Source organism: Neodiprion lecontei, chromosome 5 (genome assembly GCF_021901455.1).
Source record: "Neodiprion lecontei isolate iyNeoLeco1 chromosome 5, iyNeoLeco1.1, whole genome shotgun sequence".
NCBI classification, from domain to species: Eukaryota; Metazoa; Arthropoda; class Insecta; order Hymenoptera; family Diprionidae; genus Neodiprion; species Neodiprion lecontei.
Window position 1 is genome coordinate 2480001 of NC_060264.1, and position 12490 is coordinate 2492490.

Here is a 12490-nt window from a genome sequence, read left to right on the forward strand (position 1 = left end):
GAACCAATGAAGACAATCGAATCAGAGTGAGGGGGGAGGTCGGGGGATCGTTTCATACCGTGTCTATCATTATCGCATTATTGCTATTATTATTACCATTATTATTATCCAAAAATCGTTATTTTCGGACCGATTGTCCGAATCGCGAAGTGAAAAATTATGTATAACGTAGTTTATCATAGTCGGGAGAGAATTATATATATATATATATCTCTCTCTCTTCTGTCGAGTTTCTCCTCTCAGCAGCGGCGGCCAAGTGCCGAGAGAAGAGAAGAGGAAAGAAGAGAAGAGAGCGGTGTAATAAGGGGTGGGGGGGGGGGGAGGAGGAGGAGGAGACTAAACTTACCCTGTTGCATTCCAGCGCCTCGGCGGTGTGTTCCTCCTTCTGCTTGAAGCAGCTGCTACACTTGCTTTTATTGAAGATATTCGGCGCAAACTTCCGACATTCCGATGCTGTCCCGGTGGTGTTGCTTCCCACCCTCGCGTTTGATATTGAGCCCGATCCAACCGTCGACATTTCAATATTTATCGTACCTTTTTTTAATTATTTATTTACTTATTTTTTTTTTTTTTTGTTTACTTTCTCTCTCTCTCTCTCTATCTCTCTTTTGTTTAGAAATATTTTTATACGCTCCTCGAAACGAATAAGAGATGACAGATATGGAGAGAAAGAGGCACTTGCAACAAGATTATTATCTTCACTGTTTCAACAAAAACAACAACAACAACAACAAAAACACAACACCAACAACAACACAACAACAAACGATCAACAACAAAAACAATAACAATAATAATAAACTTGAAACACAAATATATTATACATCGGTTATGGTAGAAAAACTTATTTTACGCGTAAGGATCTCTCGTTGTCACTACTGCGCAAGTCACTGTCACGAAAAACTATGGTGTTTAGTGAAATTATCATAATTCGTTGCCGAACGCGAAACAACGCGGACTCGACGTGTGATTTTGAACTTTGTTGCATAGGCGAACGTAGGAAACAGTTTTCTATCAACGTTCTTCGTATCTCGTCGCTTGGTTATCGTTCGTCGCGCACATCGAGATCACCAAAACGAGAAATTTTGGGGCGAGTTATTAATTGTAGCACGTGCCGAGATCGCGGAGGAGGGATATTGTATGTCGGATCGAGGCGATTCGCAATTGTCACTCAAAACTTCGCCGAACGACGGCCAACTTCACGGTGCTCCAGGCGGCCGACGAGATGACGACGCTCACTTGTTTCCCCGACCTTGCAGGGCGGCTGCTGCAGCCCACTCTGTAGGCACACAGGTACCGTTCCTATCCGTTAACCGAGACCACGACGAAGACAACAACCAACGAACGAACGAAAGCCTGGCCGCTCCGACTCGGCTACACGCCCAGGGAATTTGACTCGATGCCGTTGTTGTTGTTGTTGTTGTTGTTGTTGATGTTGTTGTTGTTGTTGCTGACGACGACGATGCTGGTGTTCGTCGCCGATTCGATGCGACGGCGACGATTATCGCGTAGTTATTTACAACTGGCTTAGAGAGTATCGAGTTACCGTTAAGTCTCTCCAGATATGGCGATACCGGGACTCGAAGAGACAGGGACTAGACTCTCTTCCCGGAGCAACCAGCAGCAGCAGCACCCGTTTATTCGATTACCCGCACTTCGAACTCCCCCCCGGGGGGAAAAGCGCCAACTTTCACACTGTATGTTTTCTTATTCTTCACCTTCTTCTTCTTCTTCTCTTCTTAGCTCCGCCAAATATCTCACTCACACGGCGCGACGGCAAGAAACAACCGACTGGCGACTGTGACGATACCGAGTCTCGGGCTGTTTTGTTCGTATGCAGGGCAGTACCGTTGGCACGCGCACGTGCCGATTGATTAAATGCGGAGCACGATTTATGCCTCGCGATTACCTGCCAAAGACGCGGCTCTCAGGCTCTGGAGCCTCTGTGTCACGGCTGATCGGCGGTTGTTCGCCTTTATTAACGAGGCGCGTCGAGTTATTCAAGGATGAGGTATTGTCGGTTTGCTCTTAGCCGTCTTCGGTACTCGATTCTTGACCCGGCCGGTTACTTGAGCGATAAATTCCGGGCATTTTTATAACACCGCGACGACGATACCACTCCTCCATTGCGAAACCACGAACGACCGAACTTCCATCTGTCCTTATTTACTCGACACTGCTTCGGTACCGGCAGCGACACACCGATTTGCTCCGAGTCTCGGCCGCGCCACGAACCGAATCTAACGCGGAGTCTTCATCCGCCGGACAAAATAGTCCGCGCTCCTCCGCCCTGAAAGGCCCGCCATTTTCAAATCGAGACGCGATACTTGGACGTGCGATTTCGCAGTTTCCTTAAGTGGAAATGCCGTTTTGCAATGGGAAAAGCCGTCGCAAATACGTCTTGCCACAGTTTCGAATCCCGTTGCGTTCTAGAGAGTTTCAAAACTGTCTTGTTGCGTACGTGCGTGGGATGGAAAAGATGCGCACGTGACGGGATCGCGGGTGAGCGAATTATAAACCATGGTTCGGTACGGGACGTTTGCGTCTCTGTAAGACAGTGTATCTATGTCATAAAAAAAGGTATTGAATAAGTACGTGCGCTTCGCATTCGATATCGCAAAATCGTCGTTACTTTCTCAGCTTTCAAATCCTGCGCTGCGAGTCAAATCAGCAATCAATTACCGCCAGCTGATTCGAGCTTCCGGTTTGTTTCCCGATGTTTACTTCCGTTCCGTATTGTTCCATCGGTCCCGCTGTTTACGAAGAGACAGAAAAGATGGTAGATGAAGGGGGTGACAGGTTTGTAGTTACAATTATTTATATTTTTATCGCTATAACCAATCGGAATATCTCGGTCGCATTTTCCCGGAACATTTCGAATAATCGCGTGTATTTTTCACCGCAAATCATAGAATTTTACACGCTAAAACGACATTACGGAGTAAATGAAGTCGCGGCACGATACTCTGATATCGTAATCGACTGTTTTCATATTTAAAAAAAATTAAGCTTCGCAGTCCCGTAGCCAAGACATTCGTTAATTCGGAGACAGAAATCGTCGGTCATTCAAAATTGTCGAAAGTTCGAAAAGCGACGTGATTCGGGGCGTACGATAACCGTCCAATTGGTCCTGCAGCTCTTTTTTTCCATTGCACATTAAAACGAATTTATGAATGAATAAACATTTCGCAATCACTCCTAACGCTACAGTATCGTTTCCACTGTCGGGCCTGAGCCCAGATCGAATAACAACTAGCAATTGGCATCTCACATTTGTTATGTAACACCGACAGCATCGGCAGTGTATATGTATGTACGTAGTCTCCTGTAATTTGATGGTTAATCAGGCGTGTGTTATCTTTTCTTATTGCTTGCCGTACTGCTTTGTATATCATTTTCGCCGTTAACATTTTTCAGAGATGACTCTGCAAAGGTTGCCATTATCAGGGAGGTTTACGATGGTGAGAACGCGCACGAGACCTTCGAGTACGAGCTAGAAAGAGCTCTGGAATCTGAGTGTAATTTAATCGTTATCGAGCCATCCAAGCTAGGAGACGAGACATCCAGATGGATCGCCGTCGGCAATTGTCTCCATAAGACCGCCGCTCTTTCCGGTCTAGGAGCCATAGTCACAGGTTCGTCGTTTCCATTACAATCAGAAAAAATAAGTCCAGGAAAATCGGAAAGGCTGACGACCTGATCATTGTGTTAATTTTATTCCAAGGTGGCATATTTTACCTCCGAACTTCTCTAAAATGTATTATATAACTGTAATTTTGACACGAATCACATATTATTTATATTAACGACCTACAGGCTTAATTTGGGGAGATCGACCGTATCTTTGTGGTCCGCTGGGTTTCGCATCTGTGATAAGTTGCGGTTTATACACGGTGTCTTGGCAGTTCGACCCTTGCTGTCAGTACCAGGTTGAAACAGACACGAGTAAATTGCCACATGTGGAATTGTTGGCGGTGTTGGGTCCGTCGTCTCCGACTTTTTTGGTCAGGCGAGACGATACAAGGCGAAGAATCCTTCACACAACGATAACGCTTACAGCTCTGGGCATAAGCGGTTGGAGATTGTACCAAGCTTTTCAATGAGGTTGTTTCCTTTCAGTTATTCTCATTTCTTCGTTTTTTTTTTTTTCCTTAATCCTCCTCCGCGCGAACCTCACCAGCTATCATTCATCGCCAAATCAGGTGAGGCTAGGAGGATAAGCCGCGCAGCTTCGATATGTGCGACAGTAGTGAGATACAAATTAGGCTAACCTCAGATACGTTAGATAAATACGGATATTTAAATTTATTTTCCGACCGTTGATCAACTGGCATCGTACACGAGGTCCTCTTCTTCGCAACAACGGTCTTATTCAATATTACAATTGATTTTAAGTATCAATTATAACATTCAAAGTGGTTTATAAAAAAAAACAATACAACTTCTCTCTGCCACAAAACTGCAGCAAGTGATGATGCAGTGTGACCGGGGGGGGGGGGGGGGGGGGGGGCGAAATAAAACTTCACATTGAGAAAAGTTGAAAATGTTTTGTTGCAAAAAAAAACAGCTTGCGAATAAGCTTACAAAGTCGGATGATGTTCGACGATTGAGACGACAAAAAAAAAAAATATGTACAAGAAAAAGATAAAGCAAAGAAAACAGAATATATATTGAGGGCATGTACGTTTAGTTTGTAAATAATTTAGCTAGAATATGCTGTAATCACTATACTTATACGTTTTCTTTAAAATTTGCCATTGATTCATTTTTTCCAATATTTTTACGCGACGTTCTACTCCCTTTAAAATATAATGAGTTCTCAATTGTCATCGCGAATCCTTCTTTTAAATAAAAGAAATTATGCAACAAATCTTCTGAAAATCGTATTAAAGTTCTGTTCAAACCACACACACGCACACTATTATAGAAAAAAATGTACAAGCTATATGATTCCAATTCGAATGAGATTGTAGTATCACTTTTATTTTTACAGTACGTACTCGCATAAACAGGAGGTATTCTTCACGCCTCTTCGATTTTTATTCATATTTGTTTCCTACTTGGATCAGTTAGCATTTCACGCGCGTTTTATAATTTTCTTGTTTTATTTTTCTCTCTTACTACTCACGCATTGCAAACAGTGTGTACTAAGATTGTAGAAACAAAACCGTTCTTGTTATCTACAACGAAAATATCAAATGATAAATGTTTAAATTAACCAACTCTTTGCAAACAATAAATCACGAGGATATATCTCAACGTGTTATTAGATTTGCAGACATGCGACGTTGCAGCTATAGATAAAGTGCTAATAACATACTAAAGAATATTCGTCTCAAAAAATAAATACTATTGACAGCTAATGGTGGAGAACCAATCTGGCAAGAGAGTTTGACAAGCTTATCAGAAAGCAGTATGAAACTTGAGTCTATCTCGAACAAAAAATACCCTAAAAAATTTTGGGATTGGAATACAAGCACAGTTGATTGTAATTTTTTTTTTTGTTTCTAACTATGTGCAATGAATAAGGATACGAGCACATTGAAGAATAGTATTCAAAATATATAAAAATATAAAGCCACGCAAGAAAACTGTACGAATGGGTGGCTGAATTGTTGTGAATTTCACGAGTCTTTCTGAATATTATTCTATAGAATCTTTCAAAAAGTTATCCAGTCAAGCTAAATTCTGTTATCCCTATACTATCTGGCATTGAATATAACAATCTTTCTTTCCTCTGTAACTATGAACAGATTTTCCTCTGCTTAAAAAAACTGCATCTTGAAGGACATATTTGTTGACGATATATCTGCTTTAATTTGAATGGGTTTTGACAGTCGCAATTAATTTGCTTGCATTTATTTTATCAATAGAAAATGTTTCCATATAACTTCTACTCATTCTCCTCAGTGAAATAAATCAAGAGTTCCTGAATGAGTCTAATATTTGCTAATGTCTAGCATTGATAATTGCCTTTAACCTCATCCCAAAACTGAATAAGATATCCGTTATACCATATCAAATTGCCAAATATTGTCTGTTTTTTTTCAAGCGATGGTCGCCAATGGTGCGTCAATTTTTATAGAAATGTAAACTGTTTTAGCCCGATAATTAGTGAAAATAATTTAAAAAATAAGAAAGCAAGAAAAAATTCGCGGGTCCATAGTCTTAACGTGTACATAAAATGTAAACATGCCCTATTAATTTGGGGCCTGTGTCATAATAATTATAATAATAAAATATAGTTTTAAATAGTACACGTTGTGTTTTGATTGCCAACTGACAAAAAATACGGAAGTGTATTAGACAAATTGCATGAATGTGGTTCAAGGCGCTTGATGGTTACAGTAAAGAATTTTCATTGCAAAAAATAAAAACGTAAACGATATTAATTTATATAATATTTACATTCCTTCGAATCTTTCTTTTATCCTAATACTGTGTATAAAAAATTTCATTTACTAATTGTACGAATCTGAATGACTAACGCAGTTACGAGTTTTCAATCATTTGACGTCGGATACTATACACAGATAGAATTCTTGAAGCAGTTCACCTCCATGTAAAGCTATTCTTTCTCTTGGCCTATCTTTCGAGTTTTTTATTAATTCGATTCTCAGAACCATCGTTGCATTTTCAAGAATTGTGTGTCACAATTTTGATCCAATTTCTTGCATTATTGTAGAAAATTCAATTGTTTATGACTACTTATCTTTTGCCACCGTCTTGGCCCGTTTTCTCATGAGCCAAAAATACACAGAAGGAAGAACCGAGCGCAGAAGGATTGCAGCTTTTGGCACAAACGTAGCAACTGTAACTTCACTCGCCTCTCTAAGCAACGCTTTCAACACTTGTTCCGCAACGTATTCCGGTGTAAAACCTTCCTCTGTACTTTTGTCCATTACTATATGAAATAATCATGTCAGTACACAGCTATCACCTTGACTCGTTCTCCGTACAATAATACCGATATTCATGCTCACCTCCATACGTATCACCACTCCCTGTTATTGCGTTCAGTGAAAGGGATGTCTTTACGTATCCGGGACTTACAACTGTTATTTTGATGTTTTGCTCGGCCAGTTCGGCTCGTGTTGTGTCGCACCATGCTTGCAACGCATGCTTTGAGGCAGCGTACGCCGATCTGCACGGCAATTGTACAGTTATTCAATGCTCATGTAGTCAGCGAGATTTGTGGAAACGTATTAAAATGTTTCTTGTATTTCTTCTGCTTTGTATAGTATTTATCTTACCTGTAAGGTATCGCAATTCGGCCTTGAACACTGCTGACAAACACGACATGTCCAGATCGTCTTTCCAGCATACAAGGCAAGACAGCTGCAAATAGTTGTTGTCAGTTATGAGGTTTTGTGTAAATCAGGTACTGATAAACATCAAATTTAGCAGAGGGTAAAGCTCACCCTTAGTCAAAGCAATTTGGCCAAAATAATTGCAAAGCATGACTTTGATGTCAATGTCGACATTGGTATTGATCACTTCTCCTCTGTACGAAATCCCTGCATTATTTATCAATATATCTATTTGAGGATAAATTTTCAACACCTTCTGTACCTCCAATGGTACATCATTTAGGTTTGTTATATCCAGTGGAAGAACCACTGGCGGGTGAGTGGGAACTGTCTGAAATGAATGTTTTCATTCAGGTATCAAATGAAAAACAAAAAGAAAACAAAGTTGGCAGAGACATAGAGCTAAGTGTGGGCGAACTGTCAAGCAAATGTCTAATTATTGAACCTATGATGCTCGGCGTTTTTAAAAATTGTTCATAGGATAAATCCGACTTGATGTATTTCTTAAAATGACAATTCAATATGTATTTGAAGAACATTGTAATTGTTTTCTAAAGCGATGTCACCTGTGTGACATCGTAGATGACAAGGCAAACGCAACGTCAAAAACTTACGGGGTGCGTGTTGATCAGCGCAACCTTGACTCTTTCGAGTTCTTCTCTTCGTCGGGATGCTAAAATTAGGCGACAACCGCATTTGTAGAAACTGTGCGCCAAGGCTTCTCCGAGTCCCGAACTAGCACCAGTGATCAAAACAACCTGGAAACGAGAAACAATAATTATTCGCGAGCCGATCGCAAACCGCGATTCTTCGGTTTACCTTTCCCGCCAATCTGGCCTTCCGACGATTCTGCCTTACAGTGTCGTAAAGGTGATATAATAACCATGGAAAAGTCACGGGGATACAGCCGATGCCGAATAACCACCACAACATGTGCCACCCGACGGACTGCTCGGCTTGCTTCATGACTTGGCGGTCAGAAATGTGAGGATGGAGGCAGAAGGTTACGTTCGACTCGCGCCGTGAGAAGTTAGCCGATTGAGTCGATATTGTGACGTTCGAAACAAAGGCGAGATTCGATCTTAAAACAATTGGCACATATTCGCGTCAACTTTGTGGCCAACTTCGCGCGGTACAGTAAACTTATTTCCCAACAGTTTTGGCGTTAATAATAATAATTTCGGATAAAACGTTCGTCCGAGGGATGTTCGAGAAGCGTAATTACGACGCGCTGCTGATAGAAATGTTTAGAATACACCTGCCAAACGTATCGGTTTGTCGTTAGCTCCGCGCGTGAAGTGTCCGAAGTGTGCAACCTAACGTAGCGTGTGGGGTAAAACTAGGTGTGCAACGCTGCGGCTGTGTTCAAACTGAACGATCCAGAGGTTTGCCCGATATGATCGAACGCTGGGAATGACAATAGCCGAGCAATACCTACTCGAGTACTCCTCGTTATATAATGGAGACACCGGGAAACGAGCAATATGTCGCTTTTCCACTGTCAACGAACATGCACGAGACGATCATATCCCACGAGGAGATATGCGAGCCCGTCGTAGAGGACTGCGTTCTCCCGGAAGTCACCGTCACGGAGGTCGTCGACGGGACGGGCGGCACCGGGTCGGCGGAGGTCGAGGCGGCTGTCGAAATCCTCACTGAGAACTCGGACGACGCCGAGGACGGCGACGGGTCCGCGGTATACCCGATATACATAAAGCAGGAGGAACAGCAACAGCAGTACACCTCGGGCGACGACGAGTCGATGGCGGTCGAGGCGCTTCGCCAGCTTGGTGGGATGTATCCTTGTTTCAACAACGACAAAAAGATACCATGCCCGAATTGCGCGCACCTCTTTACTCAGGTCGAGATGGCCAAGCATCACTCGACCTGCGTCTCCGTCAAGCTCTCATGCACCACCTGCGGTGAACGGTTCGAGCGTAAGATTGACCTCAACAACCACATGGTCTGTCACCAGGTCGATCGACCCCACGCTTGCCGGATCTGCGGCAATCTCTTCAGGTCCAAGGCGAACCTTCAGTCGCACATGGCGCAGGTATTGTTATTAATGTCAATCTGATAAACAACTTCAACCTATAGTGAATTTCAAAAGTGTTTATCTCGCTCCATTTATTACAATAAGCATACACGTTCCCGCTAGCATACGGCATCCTGTCTCAACGACGGCTCTCCCCTTTCCCCTATATAGCTATTGCACAGGTATCATCGCTTATGTATCTAATATGAATGTATTGTATATGTAACAGGTACACCAGACGGAAAGGCCGCACAAGTGCAACATATGCAATTCCAACTTTCAGAGGCCATCCAGCCTCTCAAACCACATGAAGATACACACATATGTCGCTGGCCGAGCTATTATGCAAACTTCGTTAACCAACAACAGTGTTACTCAGGTCACCGCTGAGCCATTCCGAAAATGGCCCGAGAACAACAGTAACTCCGAAACGCCGGCTACCTCCGTCCCCTCTTCGTCCGTTTCGACGATACCCAACTACGAAGTGTCCCAGGTTCACTGGTCGATTCCGAGTTACAATTTCAGTAACGATCAACCAGGAGTAGCCGGTTTGACCAATCAACAGGACAAGATGGATACGCTTCAGGAGTTTGCCGTAATGCCGAGTGGAGAAGTAGCCCAGTTCGAATACACGCAGCAAAACACCATTACCAACCAGATAAACCACCAGTATAACTTATCAATGAATTCCTTTAGCAGCCAGGATGGAAGCATGGTAAAAATTGAGTCACTTCCGTACCACGGAGAGTCGAGGCGAAGCTATGTGGAGGTCGAATTGACTGAGACGACTCAGCAGCACACGTGCAGCCACTGTGGAATGAACTTTGCCAGAGCATCGGCGCTCGCCTTTCACGAGAAGATTCATACAAGCAAAAATTGGACTATGCCGGTGGAGTGTGAGTACTGCGACAAGCAGTTTCAGGACAGCAGCTGTCTGGCGACGCACCAGACAACCTGTGCCAAGAAAGTGATGAGAAATAACACTGAACACGGGCTGCCCAGCAAGTGGGGTAAGCACGCATGTGCCGATTGTGGAAAAAAGTTCACAACTAAGCAGAAGATGTTCAGGCACCAGTGGATTCATAGAAAGAAAACTCACTCCTGCGAGGTGTGCGGCACTCAGTTTGAGAAGCAGCAGGAACTCGACGAGCACAGACTCTCCGCTCACCCCGGTGACTCTGCCTTCACCTGCAGCGAGTGCGGCAAGAGCTTTGTATCTAGGCAAGGGCTCTGGGAACATGCAAGAACGCACGCTGGAAGCCCCGCTCACTTTCACTGCGACGTTTGTTCCAAGACGTTCTCATCCAGGCAGGGATATCTCATTCATCACCGCACTCATACCGGGGAACGACCCTATGGGTGCAAATTCTGTTGGAAAGCGTTCAGAGATGGAGGAACATTGAGAAAACATGAACGGATCCATACAGGAGAGAGACCGCACGTTTGTCCACTGTGCTCAAGGGCCTTTAATCAGAAAGTTGTGCTCAGAGAACACGTCAGATGGGTTCATGCTGCTGGAAAAAATGAGACTGAGGTAACCGGACCCCCATTCAGGTGTCCTCTGTGCGGCGCTTTGAATCAGGATAGGGACGAACTCTGTGCCCACATCGTTAAACATTCAGACCAAATGATAGCCCAGGCTAAAGCAAAGACGAACAACAACGCGTTGAAGTCAAAACCTGCGAAGAAGAAATCCAAGACTCCGGCGAGTTCTGGATCTTCATCTTCTTCTCTGGGAAAACAGATCACCGGTAGCGATCGATCGATATCAAGGATGGAACAGAACGAAGCTCTGCTTTCTATTTCAGACGTTTCTACCAAAACCACAGACAGCTTACCGCAGTTTATGGCAGTTGGAAAATCAAGCGACACGGTGCTCCTGATCACAGCGGCGAAGCGAAGTGAAGCTTTGCGACTTATTTCGGAGGTTAAACCAAATGATTTACATTTGATATCACAAGGTAAGCAAGGTGAGAACCATCTGCACATACCTCAGATTAATCATAGAGAAACTCTCGGACTAAATGCCGAGGACAAACAGGGATGCAGCGTCCGTATGGCTTCGGCTGAACGACAAACTCCTAGTTCTACACCCAGGCAAAACGAAGGTAGCGGGATGCACCTGATGACCTCTTCGAAACAAGGAGATGGCAGTGTGCATCTAGTTTCGCCAAACAAACAAAACAATACTTTGCATCTGATATCCAAACAAAATGAATCTCTACCAGTACTGACTATACCAAATCCCCAAAATCATGACAATTTTTCCAGTCAAATTGAACAGATAAGCAATATTGATATGCCAATGAACATGGTAACTCATCATTCAACGTCATCCTCGACCACTCAGCATCCAGGAGAACGAGTCAAAGCTGAGGTTGCTACTTCGGTTGATGAATCTTTGATCCAAGATGGAGGTGCGCAGTCGACTTCCTCCCACGTTCAGTACCAGCAGCATCATCAGCATCGAGAAAGTGACGATGGACAAGAATCGGCCTGCGGTATGTGCGGGGAAGAATTTACAAATAAAAACTCTTTAATGGAACACGTGAAAATTCACATTTAATTCGTGTGCTTCCGTAATGTCCGGAAAAAAAATTTGTGATATCAGGACACTACGGTTTAATCGCATGATTGTTATTACGTATTTACAAGAATAGTAGTACAGTTTCTCTATTTAGTTTAGTCGCACAGTACATTACAGAAATTGATGTCATATCGAAAATAAATTTGTATCTAAAAATATTGGATTTGTTGATAATTATTAGTGTATCAAGAGTCAATTTCAATGTTTTCAGCATTACATTGAGAATTTTGGATTAATACGAAACCCTTGCAGCAGATGCAACTAAACGAAATAGACAAACTGTACGATAATTGAGTTGCCTGAAATAATATGATTCTACTTGTAAATCTATGAAAATCATCAGAAATTCCTGTTTTTTTATTTCCATATATTTTTCTTTTTTGCTTTCAGACGTTGGTAGCTATCAACGCTAGGTAAACTGTGATACCGACTATTTTATCTCATGCTTACAACAACGCTAACAAAACGTCTACTGCCGTCGGCACTTACCACATATTTGATTAGTTTTAAAAAGAAAAGAAAAACACATTCAGTTCTAATAATAATAAGCGTCTTTCA

At 42.9% G+C, this 12490-nt stretch overlaps 4 protein-coding genes across 7 annotated transcripts in view; 2 read left to right on the forward strand and 2 right to left on the reverse strand.

Annotated features, from left to right (window-relative positions):
* Nucleotides 1-2206, reverse strand: part of LOC107221194 (protein outspread) — a 73332-nt gene extending 71126 nt beyond the window's left edge. For 2 of the 3 annotated variants that reach the window (XM_015660106.2, XM_046741063.1), the window contains exon 1: nt 347-2203. In XM_015660106.2, the coding sequence (XP_015515592.1) occupies nt 347-517 (171 nt within the window). In that variant the 5' untranslated portion in view covers nt 518-2203. Of the gene's footprint in view, nt 1-346 lie in introns of all 3 variants that reach the window. The other variant, XM_046741064.1, reaches the window with a different exon arrangement.
* A 499-nt stretch (nt 2207-2705) lies between these two features.
* LOC107221183 (transmembrane protein 11 homolog, mitochondrial) lies at nt 2706-5335 on the forward strand. Its single transcript, XM_015660094.2, has 3 exons — nt 2706-2799; nt 3418-3635; nt 3817-5335. Exons 1-3 carry the CDS (start codon nt 2717-2719, stop codon nt 4101-4103), a joined length of 588 nt encoding a protein of 195 aa, XP_015515580.2. The 5' UTR covers nt 2706-2716; the 3' UTR covers nt 4104-5335.
* Nucleotides 5336-6055: 720 nt separating this feature from the next.
* On the reverse strand, nt 6056-8287 carry LOC107221201 (dehydrogenase/reductase SDR family protein 7-like). The gene is made up of 6 exons (XM_015660114.2): nt 8130-8287; nt 7925-8068; nt 7422-7641; nt 7254-7338; nt 6984-7144; nt 6056-6904 (listed from the first exon to the last, which is right to left on the reverse strand). Exons 1-6 carry the CDS (start codon nt 8274-8276, stop codon nt 6705-6707), a joined length of 957 nt encoding a protein of 318 aa, XP_015515600.1. The 5' UTR covers nt 8277-8287; the 3' UTR covers nt 6056-6704.
* Nucleotides 8288-8753: 466 nt separating this feature from the next.
* Nucleotides 8754-12439, forward strand: LOC107221200 (zinc finger protein 595). 2 transcript variants are annotated; one of them, XM_015660113.2, is made up of 3 exons: nt 8754-9363; nt 9575-11846; nt 12323-12439. In XM_015660113.2, the coding sequence occupies exons 1-3, from the start codon at nt 8770-8772 to the stop codon at nt 12343-12345; spliced, it is 2889 nt and encodes a 962-aa protein (XP_015515599.2). In that variant the 5' UTR covers nt 8754-8769; the 3' UTR covers nt 12346-12439. The 2 variants fall into 2 exon arrangements, with proteins under 2 accessions (XP_015515599.2, XP_015515598.2); XM_015660112.2 differs by lacking the exon at nt 12323-12439 and having other exon boundaries at nt 9575-12316.
* The last annotated feature ends 51 nt before the right edge of the window (nt 12440-12490 follow it).